The 18807-nt window shown below is 43.9% G+C and overlaps 1 protein-coding gene across 2 annotated transcripts in view; it reads left to right on the top strand.

Moving 5' to 3' along the window:
* The window catches only part of LOC138947869 (dmX-like protein 2), a 128695-nt gene that overhangs the window by 79211 nt on the left and 30677 nt on the right, over window positions 1-18807 (top strand). For both annotated transcript variants that reach the window (XM_070319443.1, XM_070319433.1), the window contains exons 44-52: window positions 2869-2981; window positions 4008-4247; window positions 11343-11521; window positions 11845-11972; window positions 13352-13482; window positions 14345-14540; window positions 14823-14943; window positions 16107-16211; window positions 16623-16747. In XM_070319443.1, the coding sequence (XP_070175544.1) occupies window positions 2869-2981; window positions 4008-4247; window positions 11343-11521; window positions 11845-11972; window positions 13352-13482; window positions 14345-14540; window positions 14823-14943; window positions 16107-16211; window positions 16623-16747 (1338 nt within the window). The remainder of the gene's footprint in view (window positions 1-2868; window positions 2982-4007; window positions 4248-11342; window positions 11522-11844; window positions 11973-13351; window positions 13483-14344; window positions 14541-14822; window positions 14944-16106; window positions 16212-16622; window positions 16748-18807) is intronic.

Here is an 18807-nt window from a genome sequence, read left to right as displayed (position 1 = left end):
ATTTATGCTTAGATCTCAGGAAGCATATTTTCGAAGACAAAAGCAATGTTGGGCGGGGATATAGCGAGCAGTTGGTAGCGCGCTGGATTTGTATTCAGTTGGCCGCTGTCAGCGTGAGTTCGATCCCAGGTTCGGCGGAAATTTATTTCACAGAGTCAACTTTGTGTGCAGACTCTCTTCGGTGTCCGAACCTCCCCCCGTGTACACTACATTGGGTGTGCACGTTAAAGATCCCACGATTGACAAAAGGGTCTTTCCTGGCAAAATTGCTTAGGCACAGTTAATAATTGTCTACCTATACCCGTGTGACTTGGAATAATAGGCCGTGAAAGGTAAATATGCGCCGAAATGGCTGCAATCTACTGGCCGTATAAAATTTCATCTCACACGGCATCACTGCAGAGCGCCTAGAACTGTACCCATGGAATATGCGCGATATAAGACTCATTGATTGATTGATTGATTGATGTTTTGGGCGGGGGTGGATGCAGTTACAGAACCCTGAGTTACTGTTTTGGGGATAAGAATTTATGTCTTCTGTATTGTAACAGTTATGTGAACTGTACTTAAAAGCACCCTGTAGACCAATGCATGCACCTTCACTTGAGAAAGGAGAGCCCTGGACGGTGACCTTTTTTTTACTAAAATTGATCATTTACTAACATAAAACAAGAAAGGTAGGTTGTTGGAATGTTTGTTATTGACAAAACAATACATTTATTTATTTATTTTATGTATTGTTTTGTCAGTAACAAACGTTCCAACAACCTACCTTTCTTGTTTTTTGATTCTGAATTTTGGAACGTTGGCAGTCTCTTTGTTTTTGGATTTACTAACATGTCACATTTTTTGTAAGCTAATTTTCAGGCAGGTCAGAGACTTTCTGATTACAAAAATCAAAAAACAGATAGACTGCCAACGTTCCAAAATTCAGAATCGAAAAACAAGAATGGTAGGTAATTGGAACGTTTATTGTAGACAAAACAAAACGTTACATTTACAGTAGGTCGACCCAAAGGTCTTTGAAGTAGACAGACAGACAGACAGACAGACAGACAGACAGACAGACAGACAGACACTTATAAAACGGATAATGAACAAGATCGTGTGGCTATATACTCGCTTGCAAAATGCCGGCGAAGTAATCATCATCTGTTTCATAAGTGTCTGTCTACGTCAAAGACCTTTGGGTCGACGTACTAGTAAATGTAACGTTTTGTTTTATCTTTTATAAACGTTCCAATTACCTACCGTTTTTATTTTTTTTTATTTTTTCTGATTACATTTGCATGTTGTATCATAAAACATAAATCTTCTTCAATTTTTTTTTACCATTCGCACAAAAAAGAATCAGACATTATTTGCCATAAAAGCATTAAATCACATATTCTCATAGGATCTTGTTATAACATCCAAAATTGCATTTGAAGCCATTGCATGTTTTTTTCCCATCAGCCTTATACATTTATATCATGACTAAGGGCATATTCATGAACTACTCTTTTACTTCTTTTGGGGGGGTTTGAAGGGGAGGGAAGAGGGTGTGGACTCAGGAATGAGTTGTTATTTACACTACAGTAAAACCTGAGTCTAGCGGACCCTTGTTGTAACGGCCACCTGCTACATACGGACAGTTTATCATGGCACGAACACGATTTCAACAATAACTAACCTTTAACGGGCGGACACCTGCCACTTACGGACGCGGACACGATTTTTCGGACCGTAGGAAGTGTAAACACTGTCACAAACGGACACAACGTACATAAAAACGCAACTTCGAAAACTCGACTGTTATGCAGTCAGTGCTCGGCAGCCGTAGCCGTAGCACAAATGGTTGTTGATTGGTTGTCCTGTCCCTTTTCTGACCAATCAGTGGCTTGTTTAGATGGAGACCCACTTTCGCTTCGCTCACTTTCGCTTTTCCGCATTGTGGATACAGTCACAACCAAAAGCAACAGTAGACTACTGTGTTTGAAAATGGAATCTCCAGCAGGAAAAAGAAAAGCGTTGACTTTAGAGCAGCGTGTCGCTGCCTTGTAAAAACTAGATAGCGGCCAATCATGCCGAGATGTGGCGAAGGAGATGGGATGTGGTAAAACACAGATCGCGAGGATCAAATCGGAAAAAGAAGACGTGATGATCTCTCTCTCTTTGTAAGCAATCGTTCGAAGGAAACAATAGTTAACACAGCTAAATTTTTGTTCCATGCATTTATGCTGAGACTAGAAAAATTGAATGAAACAAGAGCTGACCCAATTTGGTCGAGACACACTGCGGAATTTCCCGTTGAATGGCTGATGAAGAGTCAGCCATTTTTAGCTTTGTGACATCCGACTTGCGTAAGTTTGAATGCACAGTGTGTGTAGGGAACGGGGTAGGTGGAGGGTAGGGGGGGGATGTTGTTGTTGTTGTTGTTGTTGTTTGCTACATGTATCATTTGTTTACTCACATTTTCAGTGAGTCTCATGTTCAATCCAATAAATACATACCGTACTACAGGACTGACAAAAAGTGTCTTGTTCATTTTACGTGCTCTTTGTAAAATATTGCCCCGGCCCCTCCACCTGTGAAGAAGGGACACCTGTCTAATAGGGACACTATTACCATTCCCCAAGGGTGTCCGTTAGAGACAGGTTTTACTGTACCGTCAGCCACTTTATCATTTTGTCTCTAAGAGCACATTGATAAGATTACCTTGTTCGGTGCTCCTTCATTATATTAAACATTCCATGGCTTTGTAAACTTGTATCTGAATAAAATACTGTTTAAACCAGTTGTTTTTGTGCAGGATCTGTGGAAGGGAGAACAGTTGTCAGAGATGGTAATTGTCTACTTGTCTGAGACCTATTGTATTTTGTGTTTCAGGGGAATGTTTGTGGCACCCAACAGCAACCTGATGGCAGGAATCCTACGCCAGCGACATCGCTCAGAAACCAACAGCGAGGAACGTATTAACACACTGCCTGCCAAGTGGCCAGGTATGTCCCTGTCAATTGTGAATTCAGCTGTGAAATTAACACTAGACCAGATGAATATTATATAACCCTGAATTGTGAATTCAGCGGTGAACTTAACACTGGACCAGATGAATATTATATAACCTTGAATTGTGAATTCAGCGGTGAACCTACACTGAACCAGATGAATATTATATAGCCTTGAATTGTGAATTCAGCGGTGAACCTACACTGAACCAGATGAATATTATATAACCTTGAATTGGGAATTCAGCGGTGAACTTAACACTGGACCAGATGAATATTATATAACCTTGAATTGGGAATTCAGCGGTGGACCTACTCACTGAACCAGATGAATGTTATATAACCTTGAATTGTGAATTTAGCGATGGACCTACACTGAACCAGATGAATATTATATAACCTTGAATTGTGAATTCAGCGGTGGACCTACACTGAACCAGATGAATATTATATAGCCTTGAATTGTGAATTCAGCGGTGAAATTAACACTAGACTAGATGAATATTATATAACCTGACTTTTTTGTTCGACAGGTGTGATGTGACTGGTCAGTTTTATATTCTACTTATCTTTTATCTTTTGACATTTTGTTCTGCAGGTGTGTCATCACTGGTCAATAGGGCGGGGATGTAGCTCAGTCGGTAGCGCGCTGGATTTGTATCTAGTTGGCCGCTGTCAGCGTGAGTTCGTCCCCATTTTCGGCGAGAGATTTATTTCTCAGAGTCATCTTTGTGTGCAGACTCTCCTCGGTGTCCGAACACCCCCGTGTGTACACGCAAGCACAAGACCAAGTGCGCACGAAAAAGACCCTGTAATCCATGTCAGAGTTCGGTGGGTTATAGAAACACGAAAATACCCAGCATGCTTCCTCCGAAAGCGGCGTATGGCTGCCTAAATGGCGGGGTAAAAACGGTCATACACGTAAAAGCCGTGGGAGTTTCAGCCCATAAACGAACAAACAATCACTGGTCAATTTTGTTTTCCACTTGTCTTTTATCTTTTGACATTTTGTTCTCACAGGTGTGACTTCACTGCAGTGTCTGCTGCTGAGCGCGAAAGACGAGGACGCCCCCAAGCTGCACGTGCTGCTGTGCGAAGCGCTGCTGTCGGTGTACGTGTCTCTGCTCATCAACGGCTTGGCCATGTTTGAGACACAGATTCTCTACCGACTCTTGGCCAACAAGCTGGACCAGAAAGCATGGGCCACCCTTTTTGGTGGAGGCTGCAGAACTGCACTCAAAGTGGAGAAAAACATTCCCAGTAAGTGAAGGGTTGATAGGAGTAAGTCTGGACCAGAAAGCATGGGCCACCCTCTTATGGGGAGGCTGTAGAACTGCGCTCAAAATGGAGAAAAACATTCCCAGTAAGTGAATTAGGGTTGATCGGAAGAAAACTTGTTGAGTTGTTCATGTTTATGAAAGTACCTGAGCAAATCTTCTTTATCTGGTCAAAGGGAGAGGATGGACAGGAGAGCAGAAGAGAAAGAAAAAAACAGTCATTGGCTCACGAAGTGTAGCCTATGCGATGCTAACTTTTGTCTGTCTGTGCGTGCGTGCGTGCGTGCGTATGTATGTATGTATGTCTGTGGTAGAAACTTTAACATTTGAAGACGTCATATTACATTGACGTCACATTATGACGTACGAGGGTTAGACGTCACGCGATGGAATTACTGAAAGTCTCGGTGATTGTTATTTTGAGCGGGCCGAGACTATTTGGCAGTCGTGTCCATGTAAGTAGGCTACATGCAGACAGACAGATCTAGATCTAGTGTCTCGCTTTCTTGCACAGTTTCACCTATGCTCTTTCTGTGTGTGTGTGTGTGTGTGTGTGTGTGTGTGTGTGTGTGTGTGTGTGTGTGTGTGTGTGTACTGTGTGTGTACTGTGTGTGTGTGTGTGTGACGGAGTGATTGAGTTTGTGTTACTGTTTGTCGATTTCTTACGTGAGCCTTGAAGGCTTCGCCTCTTGTTTTGTGTATGGGATGATAGCAGATGTTTGGGGAAAACATGGGTGAAAAGAAAGCAAAAATAGCTTGGGGTCTGTGTAATTGGGCCTTTATGAGTGGACGTTTACTTGTCAATAGCTGTTTACACGTTGATGGTTGTGTCTGTGTGCCTACATTGTGTAGGTGCTTACACATATATCTATGTAATTGTCACAATCCCGAAGGAGAAGTGAGGTGTGTGGCGAACGGAGCGAGACACAGACAACAAAACAAAACAAACGAATAATGAAAAATAACAAACGAGAAAGAATAAACATTAACATGACTTTATTTTACAAATTATAGATATAAAAGAAACCTACTGAAACCTAACCTAAGAGAGAAAGCCTACCGAAAGAAATAACTACCAAAAGGAAAGAAAGCAAAATATGAAAATAGAAATGTTAGCCTAACCTAGTATTCTACCACATTAGCACATACCCCACTGCACGTCCTTACCGTTCGCTGTCCTAGCCTGCACTGATTCATTCATACACAGCTCACACACTCGTCATTAAATTACATATTATTACCCAACTCACATATAGCAATTAACTCTAGTTCAGTGCTGGTAACGCTGTACACGTTCCCCTTGGTAACAAGGGAGACCACCCTAAAAAAGAGTGATCCATCCCATAATATCAGACCGATGTCCGGTCCAACATCCGTATGCGTGCGCATACGCCGCCATTTGTATCATTCTCTCTCAGCGGTTCAACTGGGTAGGACGCTCCTGATGTACGCTCCTGCTGTCTTCAGCTTTTCGCCAGAGTCTTTTGCTTTGGCTTCTCCCCTTGGTCGCCGCCTTACTTTACACCTGTACCTATGCTGTATGGTGAGATCTTTCCGTTTTTGTGTAACTTTAGCGACGTTTTCGTCGCTCGTTTGTACTTGTGAAATTTTTCTGAAATTGTTTTCTGTGAAATTTTTCGTGAGTTGTTTGCTATGGCGGAGGCTGCGCTTGTTGATAGCGCTTAACGGAAGCCTAGTTCGAGGCAGGTAGCTGACGTTACGCCTCCGAAAGGAAGCTCAAGGAGAGATAAGGGCGCAGGGAAGTCCGCGTCTGTGTCTCTGAGTCAACTTCTGTTAAGTCTCCCGTGTTAGCAGACGTACAAACAATCTTCCGGTCAGACTTGTTTACTTTCTGACAAGAGTAGTCGTTCTGGTGTAGCTTCTTCTGCTTCTGTTTCGCCTGGCTGCCCTGGGTTAGCGCCAGCCGACGTTGCTTCTTTATTGTTGACGCTGAGCTCTCAAGTTTTCGTCATTAGCGTCTGGATTTTCTTCCACTCGGGAGGAATTGTGTGCGCTTCCGGCGGGTGTTTCTGATGTTTTCTTTCCTTAGCCAAGATCCGGCGGTCGCCTGCAGTTCCGGCTTCGACTTCCGCTAAGCCTTCGGCGACTGTGACTCGGGCGGATGTCCATGCTTCGCAGGATGGGGGTACCGACTTGGTGTCTCTCCCGATGTGACACCAGTACAAGGTATGTCTACACCGCTTGCCGGTGTGCGAGCTCAGGGGGCTCTCTCGTGCGTTGGAGGCCGTGAGAGTTCTTATGAGCAGCGAAAGGACGAACGCCTCCGTATGTCTCTTAATGAGAATATCGGGGACCGTTTTAGTCCTCTTCCGCCCAGGGGGCAGGAAGTGGTCGGTTCTGCCGACGATAAACTGTCTGATGTTCTGCCTCCTGGCTCTGAGCTTGATCTCGAGTCGGAGGGTAGGGCGGATGACGGGGATGCCTCAGTGGTAGAGGATTCCCAGCCTCGAGAGACGGACCGCGGGTGTCCGTCTGTAGGTCAACCTCCTGCGTCTGGTTTCCAGCAGGGCGGTGTGACTGAATAGGCCGCGGTGGCCTACCTGACTCGATGGCGAGCAGGAAGGCTAACGACACCCAGCTTTCTTGCCGTTTTAGTTGTCCAGCGCAGTGACGTGGGCTAACGGAAATGGCATTTAAGTTATTGGTGACTCTGGGGCTGACCATGGGTGTCATTCTAGGGTCACCTACCTGACTACGATGGCGAGCAGGAAGGTTAACGAGGGTGCGTTCATGGGATGGATGACACCCAGCTTAACTTGCCGTTCAAGTTGTCCAGCGCAGTGACGTGGTCGGCGGAAAACGGCATTTAAGTTTTGACCGGAAGGGGTGGTTGAGAGCAGGGCGTAACTGACTCCACCTCTTTCCGGTTTCGACTTCTGGAAGTTCGGAGGAACAGGATGTTCTCTTCAGCTTTCGGGGATCGTTGTCCATTGCCCTGGAGTTGGCATATGGCCACGTGTAGCCGGGTTCTCCGGTGAAAGTGGTGTACGTTCGCGCGAGGAATGTAGCACGCATTTTCGTGGCTGGGCAACGTAAGCTTCCGCCCTGGGGGCAGGAAGTTGTTGGGCTGGGTGATTCTTAGATTGGCCATGCGAGTCTCTCTGGGGGTCACCTTCCTAACTTTGATACCGAGTAGGAAGGTGATGTTTGGAGAGGTGTCCACGGTGGTGGATGTCACCCAGCTTAGCTTGCCGTTCAAGGTGTCCAGCGCAGTGATGTGCGCAGTGATAAACGGCATTTAGGTCTTGACAGGAAGGAGTGGCTGAGGAATATTTTTGCCTCGTCCACCCCTGCCTTTGTTCGACGGCTTCCGGAGTTCGGAGGAACAGTAGGTTCACTTCCGCGGCCGGGAATCGTCGTTCATTGCCCTGAAGATGGCATATTTCTTGTAGTTTTGACTTCCGCTTCCTCCTGGGGGGCAGGAAGCGAGCAGTAAGGCTGGTTCCTTGTTGGATAATTTGAGTCAAACAGGAAGGCAGCTTCCGGATTGCACGGTTGTGCTTGACGGCTGTTCAGATGTAGGTGCTTCCGCATTAACGATTAGCACCGTATTCAGGTTCCATTTCAAGTTAGCAAGGGCAGTGGCGCTCGCAGCTGTAATGGGTCGAGGTTCTATGGAATCTTCCGGTGTGTTTCTATACAACCGGTTGGTTCTCATGTTTACTTATCCACGGCCGGTTTCGCTTCCGCTTTTGCGGCTGCATCTTCCGGTTACAGGATGGGACAGCCTTCTACTGTTAACACTGCGTTGGTAGTCGGCACTTTTCAGCTTTTAGCTTCCGGTTCCGTTACTGCGGTTCCTTTGCTGTTATACAGGCTGTATCCACTTCCCCTTCCAGTCTTCCAGCTGGCATGGGACAGGTGGATGGAGATCTGGTCATGGTATTCTGGCGTTTGAAATTTTCTGTTTTTTCGAAAATTTTCCGATGTTGGCAAGTTTAGCCTTATCGGGATGGGTGACTGGGTCTCATCATTTCGATGTTCATTATAATGCTTTTGAACAGGAGGGAGGCTCTTACTTCACTTGTGTCGCTGTTCGCGGCAGTTCGTAGTTGTTTTGAGCTTTCCGAGGAGAATCTTTGAGTGTCTAGCCCTTAGATCCTCCGTCGGGATCCTTTGTGCTTGTGGAAGTTTTCACAAGCGAGTCTTCTTTGTCACCACTTGGCTCTTCCTTGGTGGACAACGTGTGACCTGTGGCGAGGGTGCTTTGGCTTGTGTTGCACGCTCAAGTAGCGTGTCACTCACGGAGCGCTTTCTGTAGGCTTCGGTTAACGCCAAGCCTAAGAACTTAGGTTCTCTTTTTGCGTTCTACGGAACCGCCCTCGGGTTTGGCAAACATCCATTGGGTTTTTGATAGCAAGGAGAAACTGTCTGTAAGATCAAGGTCTCCTAGCTCGGGTAGATTGTCTCATCTTTTCTTTTTGATGGGCTCTTTTGTACTTGTTTTTATTTTCTCTCGCCTGGGCGGTTACGTTCTGTATGGCTATCTTTGTGGTCCTACAGGACGCAGATACAAAGGATGTTGCTTTGCCGTCTTTTACCTAGGAGTAAGCCTCTGCCTTCAAAGTTTTGTTCTTTTGGCGTGACTTTAATCTCTTTCTCGTTTGAAGGTTATCTCTTTGAATCCGCTGCTATGCACGCGGGGTTTTTCCTTCTAAGAGAAGCTCATGGTAAAAGGGAAAGCGTTAGGCAGGCCTTGGCGGTTTGTTTGTTTCCAAACGAAAAGCTTCAGGCTGGCTGTTGTCTATTTTAGCTTTGGCTCGATACCCTCGCTTTCACAGGGCTCTTTCTTAGATCTGTTCGGCGACCTTTTGGTCTCACAGACGGGTCTTTGCAATCTTGGTTCCCAGACCTCTTAAGGCTGGCAAGAAGGCATCTTTGCTTTCTCACATTCGATTTACACGGATGTCTACTGTAGGGGTATCCTTGAAATTCTCAGGGGCTTCCGCCTCGACTCTGGATTTGGTTCAGAGTCTCTATAGGGTTTTTGTGTTTTGTTCACTTGCCACTTTGACTGGCTTGGTTCAAAGTGCTTTTTTCTTACGGAAAGAACTCCTCTTCTTTCTGTTTATTGCAGGTGGCTATCCACCTTTCTTTTTGGGTTTCCGTGTTGTCTTCCATGTTTGTTTTTTTTAAGACTTTATGAGATTTCGGTCACGTTGTTACGGCTTGGTGCAGCTTGGCTTTACCCTTTTTTCAAGGCTAGCCTGGCGATTTATCACGGAAAACGGCTAAGCTTACTCTAGTAGCTTCTGTGAGAAGTGGGAGTAAGCGTGCTTGCTGGCTATTTTGAATAAAGACAGCTCTTTTAAGAAAGTCTGATCTATGACTTGTGGGTTTTCTTTGTATTTTTCTGGCATTTGAGCGGAAAATAGGGAAAACCAGCTTCGAATTGCATTCTCAATTCATGAAGTGAGAGTTGGGCTCCTTTAGAGTCGCGTTTAGCCAATTAAACTTTTCGAGGTTCGAAGATTTTTCTGACTCGCACGGATCTTGTTAGATTAGTGAATCAAAGGTCACTTTCCTTATCTTTCATCTCGGTCGTGATTGAACCTCGGCATTTAAGCGGTAATGGGGGCAACCAGCTTCCAATTGCACTTTCTTTTCTTGAAGCATGAGTTTGGTTCCTTTAGAGTCACGTTTAGCCAGTTTAACATTTCGAGTTTCGAGGATTTTTCTGTCTTTCACGGATCTTGTTAGATCATTGAATCAAAGGGCATTTGCCTTATCTTTCATCTCCGTCGTGGTTTAACCTTGAACGGTTGAAAACGACGTTAAACACTGAGTTATGGAGGGAAGAAGGTCTATCTACTCTGGTAGAGGTATGACGTTTTGTAGTCAACCTTACCTAGATGGACTGCTACACTGGATTCTTGCTCCTGGGGAGCTTGATGTGGTTTTTTGTCCGGTGAGGACGCTCAGAAGGTACCTGTCACGGACTCGGCAATTGGTCAGAAAGTCAGAAGCTTTTATGATATCGCTTAACACAGCAGGTGTAAGGATATTGCGAAAGGGACTTTAACCAAGTGAGTCTCCATGTTGATCACACAGAGGTTTACCTGTTGACATTCACAGTCTGGAGATGTTAGGGCAGTTTTGCCTTTCTCTATAGCTAGAACGTTTGAGGCAAGGGCATGGGCCTCCTCTTTGGCAGTCCTCCGGTCGGGCCTTTTTGGCTTAAGTACTGGAGTCGGCTTACTGGTGGTCTGAGGAGGTTTTTATTTTTTATTTTTTATTAACTTCTACCTCAGAGGCGTCTTGTTACAGGACGGCAGTTCCGCGTTACCGGTTGTGGTAGTCGCAGGACAGGTTCTATTATCGTAATTTTCGCTATATACCCGCCACCTATAGTAGCAATCTGCTATATGTGAGTTGGGTAATAATATGTAATTTAATCCAAAATTTTAATAATAAATTTTCATTTAATTAATATACTTACCCAACTCACATCGTTTAAACCCTCCCGCCTCCCCGCTGTGGTGGTATGGGGTTCTAAAAAAGTAGTGAGTTGGGCTTCGTTCGAATGATACAAATGGCGGCGTATGCGCACGCATACGGATGTTGGACCGGACATCGGTCTGATATTATGGGATGGATCACTCTTTTTTAGGGTGGTCTCCCTTGTTACCAAGGGGAACGTGTACAGCGTTACCAGCACTGAACTAGAGTTAATTGCTATATGTGAGTTGGGTAAGTATATTAATTAAATGAAAATTTATTATTAAAATTTTGGATTCGCTCACCATTCAAACACGACTATAAACTAATTCATGTCCATCCGGAATCTCTCGTCACAAGCGTACTCTGACTCGGCACATCATACCCCATTCATTCCTAACACTAACACTAACACTTGTGAGAATCTTAAACGACATGAGGCAGAGCGTTGTTAAAATATCAAATAACAAAGGGAAGTAATCGCTCTTTATGCATACGACATGTGTAATGGAGTAAGCGAGAGTTGTACGGAACCTTTCTCCTGGCACCTGAGAGAATAACAAGCATTGAAATGAACAAGCGACTTTCATAAATCACGGCTGACACTTTGTGTTCTCAGAGCTGGGTGGTGACCCCATGTCCAAGCAGCGCCTGCGGTTCAACATGAAGGTGATGGGAGCCCCCAAGGAGGCCAGCAAGGAGGGGGTGATGCGGGAGAAGGACGGGCCCATAAAGGAGACGTACAAGGAGAAGTTTGTGCCCCCGGAGCTCAGCATGATCACCTACTTCATGACCAAGGTACACTTAGGCATGACTCTTTTTTTTAAAAAAAAAATTTTAAATTTTTTTTAATTTTTCTTTTTTAATTTTCCACTTTTTTTTTTCGACCTCAGTTGCAGGCAGGCCTTAAAACGACCATACAGGTGAAAACCCACTCATGCAAAAAAATATGTGTGTTCATGGGAATTTCAACCCATGAACACAGAAGAAGAAGAAGAATGAAAGAGTCTGATTCTTTGTACATGTAGCAAGTGGTCCCATAAGTGTAAGGTGTGGGTATGCTCAACAACACCAACTGTTGGAAGATGACATGATGACGAATGATGTGTTGCATTCCACAGCCATTCGTACCGTCCAGCAGCTCCATCATCAACTATGACTCTGACGATTCCGTGGCCTCTGAGGATGAATGTGATGGTGATATGGACTCGGATGAGGATGAGATGGAGAACATAAGACCCAAGACCCTGTGAGTGCGATTATTTATTTTTATTTTTTTCAAAAATTTTTTATTCAAATAAATAACAACAATTAACAATATCTCATACAATGAATTAAATACAACTTATCGAGTACAACAAGCTAACTTTTTTAACGTTTTGTTCTTCGAACACTCACACAAAAATGCTTCTTATCTGTAACTGCCTATTAAAAATACTTTCCAACGGTAAAAACAAATTTGTTTTTTTATATATACTAACGCACATCTTTCCGATTAAGATAATGTGGTTCAATTTATACATAGTTGCCTTTTTCACCATTACAAAATGCATACCAAATAAAACATCACTAACTTTCAAAACAATCTTAATTTCTAAAGTACGAAAAATAAATTTTTCAATAAACTTCCAGAATTTGTATACAACCGGGCATTCAAAAAAGAAGTGTTCAATGAAATCAGTTACATCACAACAGGAATTACATTTATTAGTTTCCGTTACTTTCATTTTACACAGGAGAATGTTGGTCGGATAAATGTTGTGCATAATTTTCCAGTGCAAAACTCTTAATCTAGTGAGTGCGATTATGATTTTGGGGCAATCATCTTTTGATGTTGTGTTTCTTGGTGTTAAAACATTAAAGTTAGGAAGGAACCTTATTCGTAGAAAAGGGTAGTGCCAAGGGTTTACGCAATTTCACATTGATGTAAAGTTTCTAGACACAAAAAAACACCCCAAAGGACACATTTGTTTTACACCTTTATTCTTTTAAGCATTAATTGTTGACTGATTAGAGAATCGTGAGGTCAAAGTTGGACTAAAATGTAAACAAACTTTACTGTGGTCACTGACTCCCACTTTAAGGTGAATTTGTAAACATTCAAGCACATTGTAAAACAGATGAAAAGTAATGGGAAAACAGTTTTGGGTTATGCATATGAATAAATTTTGACCACAATGATTAGGTTTTGCTGTTAAAGCCTTTAAAGGATTACTAACGCACTCCCGTGTTTACAAAGTGTAGTTTGCCCACAATCGATGTCAAACGCACCATAAGACCTTGTAATGACGATATGTCACCATGCGCGGACCATAATACATGCATTACAGCTTGTTCTAGCCTCTGAAAAAGTGAGGATGTCAACAAAGCCGCGGTGTTAGCTCCCTTGCATCAACGTTACATGTGTTGCCAAATCTATAAATAGGACCATCTAGATCAAAATAAAAATTCAAATATCTCAACATTTAAGGGCTCCTAGACCACAATATTTTGCAGGGAACTTAATTTAGTCTGTCTCCAGCTCTGGGTAAAGCAATTAGCGTGTATATTCATCAGCTTTCTATGCCTTTAAAGACTAGGTCCTTGACTTTGATATAACACTTGGTATGTGGGTGTGTGTGACAACAGGAACCTGAGTGGGCAGCAGGAGCACTGTGATCCCAACTCGTACAGCTGGTGTCTGATGCGCTACGCCATCATGCGCTCCATCCTCGCCAATCTCCGTGCATTCCTCCCGCAGGTGGGCATCGAACTCACAGGTATGTGGACCAGGTTTTTTGGGCCTTCATTTTTCTATCTGATGGGTTAAGGGTGGAGATTTTTCCCATCTCCCTGGTCAACTTATGTGCAGACCTGCTAGTGCCTTATCCTCCTTCGTGTGCACACGCAAGCACAAGACCAAGTGTGCACAGAAAAGATCCTGTAATCCATGTCAGAGTTCGGTGAGTTATAGAAACACGAAAATACCCAAGGTATTTGATACAGACTTCTGATGCGCCGTTTCTTGTGAAAGGAACGTTGAAGCATGCATCTGTGCCTTTAACAAACAACAAGTTCATATTTTTGAATGTTGAAATATGTTTTCAGAGCTGCTCATCGTGTCCCCCATGCTGCACGCCTCGAGGAGACTTCTGAAGCTCTGTTTTTTTGTGAAAGGAATGTTGAAGGGTGCATCTGTGCCCTTAACCCCTTCACTGCCACAGTATAACAGCATTATCCGAACGGTCTATGGGAAAGAAATGTGTTTAGAACCCCTACAAGTACTTGGACAGTGGTTACCTCCCATTTAGTTTTCAGAAATGTCCTGAAATGTTGTTGACACAAATCCCACGTATGAGATACGGTTATGGGCGTAGGACAAACCAAAAATGACCACGTATTACATACGGGGTGGGCAGTGGAGGGGTTAACAAACAACAAGTACATATTTGTGAATGTTGAAGGATGTGTGTGTTTGGTGTTTCAGAGCTGCTCATCGTGTCCCCCATGCTGCACGCCTCGAGGAGACTTCTGAAGCTCTGTTTTTTTGTGAAAGGAATGTTGAAGGGTGCATCTGTGCCCTTAACAAACAACAAGTACATATTTGTGAATGTTGAAGTATGTGTGTGTTTGGTGTTTCAGAGCTGCCCATCGTGTCCCCCATGCTGCACGCCATGATGCGACTGCTGGAGCGCTGGGAGGCCATGATGCAGGCACGCCTGGAGCTCTTCTCCGGCGCACCCGACAACTTCATTCCCGGCCTCACGCTGGAGATCATCTCCGGCAAACCCATCTCCAAGCTGGAGGCCCTGCTCAAGGCGGAGCACACTCCCTTTGTGTGAGTCTTTGACTGCTTTCAGTGACATGCGCAATGGCTTAGTGGATAAGACGTCGGCCTCCCAAGCGGGAAGGTCATGGGTTTGAGACTGGCAGCATTCCTTATGACTCGTTTATTGATTCACATCAGTTCTTCTTATCAAGTGGAACAAAACTTTGTTGGCACCTACACGAATAGTTTACACAAAGGATTTGGTATAAAACTTGCTCATGAGACAATCTTGCTGGTTGTTTTTTTTTGCAATGATTATCCACTTTTTTATATCTTTATTTTTGCCCTCAGGAATTCTGTGGCCACTCTACCGGTGAAGAGACTGTGGTTCCACTTGCTGCGCCAGGAGCATCTGCAGGATATCTTCCTACGCTATGTCTACAGGCGACCGCACACACATATCAACAGTGATGTGAGTTCCTCTTGTGTGGCTGTCGAGAATAGTCGTTTGAGCTGCATTAGTCTTTACTATAGCTTAGTCAATATTCTCTCACACATATCTACAGTGATGTGAGTTCCTCTTGCGTGGCTGTCAAGAATAGCCTTTAGACCTGCATTAGCCTCTAGTTTGTCCTTAACTTGGCGAAGCTGACTAAGCGAAGTATACTTCACGGAGCTGATTGCACGAAGCTTTAGCACTGGTTTTGGGTAAAAAGTCTTTGCGAAGTCTTTTCAAAGTCAACTTCGGGTTTGATTAGGACAGCCTTAAACTATAGCTTTGTCAACATTTTCTGGGCTGTGCATGCCTTCATAGACTAGTTTGGCATGGCCGTGTTTAAGTGTCAGCTTCTACAACCATCAGGCTCATATCATACTGGTATTTGATACAGACTGCTTTTCACATTGTGACTGAAGGCCTGAATTAATTGGCCCCTAGACAGGCGCAGTGGCGTAGTGGATTATTAGGACATCGGCCTCCTAATTGGAAGGTCAATTAGAAAAAAACACAGTAAACACCAAGTTCCAAAGACTTTCGGGCCACGCTCTTCTTCAGTGAAATGAATGTAAGCAAACAATGACCAATGACGTAAAATTCTTGATTAAAAAAAGAGAGGAAAAAAAAAAGAAAGAAAAAAAAAAAAGAAAAAACAAATCGTCATGTAAATCGTCATGGAAGGTCGTGAGTTCAAATCTCATCTCCCAGGTCAACTTATATGTAGACCTGCTATCCCCCTTTGTGTGTACACGCTAGCACAAGACCAAGTGCGCACAGAAAAGGTCCTGTAATCCATGTCAGAGATCGTTGGGTTAGGCAAAAAAAAAAAAAGAAGGTGTGGTTACGGTAACATAGCCAAAAAAAATAGGGTAGGAAGGTAGGCAATCACTTTTTTTTTTTTTTTAACTTTTTTTTCTAATGTGTACAAATTAAACCTACTTGACAGGGAAATAAGTGTGCGACTCGGGCGATTTCGCTTTCATTGCGTTTTCTGCACTTTTTTTTTTGACAAATGTAATAAAAAGTTATAGGGTCGGCCCCTAAAAAATAGGGTAGGTCGGGTTACCGTAACCACACCTATTTTTTTTTTTAGGCCTTATAGAAATACGAAAGACTGTGAGGTGTGTGTGGTGTTTCAGGATGACTCGATGCGTACAGGAAGCAGCGACGAGCCCAGGTTGCAGGATCCCATGAAAGTGGTGCACAAGGAGCAAGACATCATCACCAGCTTTGCCATCAACCAGGTCATAATGCTCAGCTGTGTCATTGCACTTCTGTCTGTGTCGGTCTTTGTGTGTCTGTTTTTGTGTTTGGGTGTCTGTGTTTGTAGTGGGTCTGTGTCTGTGCTTGCGTGTCAGTGTCTGTGCTTGTGTATGTGATTGTGTGTCTGTGTATGTGATTGTGTGTCTGTGTATGTGATTGTGTGTCTGTGTATGTGATTGTGTGTCTGTGTCGGTGCTTTTGTGTTTGGGTGTCTGTGCTTGTGTGTCTGTGTCGGTGCTTTTGTGTTTGGGTGTCTGTGCTTGTGTCTCTGTGTCTTTACTTGTTTTTCTTTGCTTGTGTGTTTGTGAGTGCTTGTGTGTCTGTGCTTTGTCTGTGTATGTGTCTGTGGATGTGTGGCAACAACAATGCTAAAGGTGTGGCACGGTTTTCAGGCGAACGCCTCGCTGATGGCACTGGCCACTCAGAGCAAGTTGATGGAGCTGGACGTGGGTCTGCTGCTCCACCCGCCCACCTGGCTCAACGATGAGAACGAGTACGACATCGAGATGCTCAAAAAGTGGGTACCCGTTAACCTTTGTACCTCTGCTTGCCAGTAACAGAGGGGGATGTTTTGTATTGTGTTGGTAGATGAGTCTAGATTTGTATTTTGTTGTGTGTGTGTGTGTGTTTTTGTATGATTATGCAAGCTTGCTTTTGACCAGACCGCATTCCATGGACCAATGGCTGGTCAGGAAACTGAGTCCTGTGGTGCTGACTTTTGTCAGGTACATGTCTGGATCCAGGAAGACCCAAGGCACAGTGGACCAGTTTGGCTGTGAAGTTGTTATATCCATCTCTTGTACTTGGTAGTTTCCTTTGTGGTTTGCAGGGGAGGGCGGAAGGGAGGGAGGGAGGGAGGGAGGGAGGGAGGGAGGGAGGGAGGGAGGGAGGGAGCGAGGGAGCGAGGGAGGGAGGGAGGGAGAGAGAGAGAAAGAGAGAGAGAGAGAGATAGTGAGAGAGGGAGACTGAGAGAGAGAGAGAGAGGGGGAGAGAGAGAGTCAGAGAGAGACTACATGAATGAATGAATGAAGGGTTTATTGCATAGGCTGACAACCTCTTGCAGATTGGGAGCATGTAAAGAGTAAACCTAATGAAACTTACTTCTGAATACACCATGAAAATAGTTATTCAGGAAGCGGAGATATACTGTTTATGATTTGTTATGAACAGAATGTAGTGTTTTTTGTCTCTCTATTGTTCTATTGTTTAACATTGTATTGAGGAAGGTCAATCTGAGCTGATCCCTCATATGAAATGGAAGAAAGGGTCATGATTAAAATAAGCTTGATGTCATCTGCCACTTTGGTTTTGCCAGCGATGGAGGCAACATTCGGGAAGAGCAGATAGGCGAACACACAGAAAATTGGCTTGTTCTTGACGTTAAGTCTCACAACCTCAATTCTGTTTGGAATGTCACCGAGGAGGTCAAGGTCGCTCCATTCCAAAGGTCAGAAGGTGTCACCTGCAGTACTCTGACCTTCGTGCTTGTTTGATTTGACGTACTATTACTTACTATCACACCATTTGTTCACACTTGGCTTCCTGGCTTTTGTCTTTTGTTTTGACATTTTGTTCAGTTGTTTATATCTCAATCATCGCTAAGTTTTGTAGTTCTCAAAGTAATTCCATGACCAAAAGAATAATATAGTTCTTCTTTCTAGAACTTCGCAAACAGCATAATAATAACTAGTTTTCCAGTGTACAAAGCTTACCAGTTGCACACATAACTATTTCCTTTCTTTTTCTTAGAGAGCACAAAAGTGTCACATAGCTTAAAAGTTTAAAAGAACTGCATTGTAACAGAGACTATAGAGTATACAGAGACGCTCCATACGGTGCTGAAAAGTGAGACCGGAAGCCCAGTGGCGCCACCACGCGGAAACATGGAACCACCTACTTTCTCTTTCCACAGCAGTGGTGATATCGTGCTGCACAAGCATGGTCGCGCCAACGCGAAAACGCAGTGGGGCATGGTGTTCGGCCATCAATTGCTCAAACGCACATGCCAAAGGCTTGAGGATGTTCAAATTTCCCAAGGAAGAGAGTAGGTGAGGATTGTTTCTTCAATTTTTCTCTCGTTAAATGTTGGAAAATCAGTAAAAGTTGTAGCGTCGAACTGCGTGTAGATCTATTCTACCGGAACAGTGAAAACACACAATGTACACACTACAGCCTCAAACCAGTCCAAGCTGTGCATGTTGGTACTAGTTTCACATGTATAAGATTTATTTCTCCTCTACTTTATCTCATTTCGGCATGCCAAGTCTGGAACTGATAGACTGATCTAGTGGCAATACGGTCGGTGATCGATTAGATAACCATCTCGTTTGATTGACACGGCCGTGCGTTAGTATCATTTATCATGATTAATATTTTGATTGTAAATGACGGGCGTGAACATATATACAATGACATAATGACATTTGCACACAAATCAAATGAAATAAATCATAGTTCATACACGAACTAAGACATTACATTTCAAATAAAATATACCGTAGGCTTACATGAACTAAGACATAACAACACTACGTAGCCGAAATGCTTTGTACACCGTGATAAGCTGACAACTTTCGA

Source organism: Littorina saxatilis, linkage group LG1 (genome assembly GCF_037325665.1).
Source record: "Littorina saxatilis isolate snail1 linkage group LG1, US_GU_Lsax_2.0, whole genome shotgun sequence".
NCBI lineage: Eukaryota > Metazoa > Mollusca > Gastropoda > Littorinimorpha > Littorinidae > Littorina > Littorina saxatilis.
This window is presented reverse-complemented; position numbering and strand designations above follow the sequence as displayed.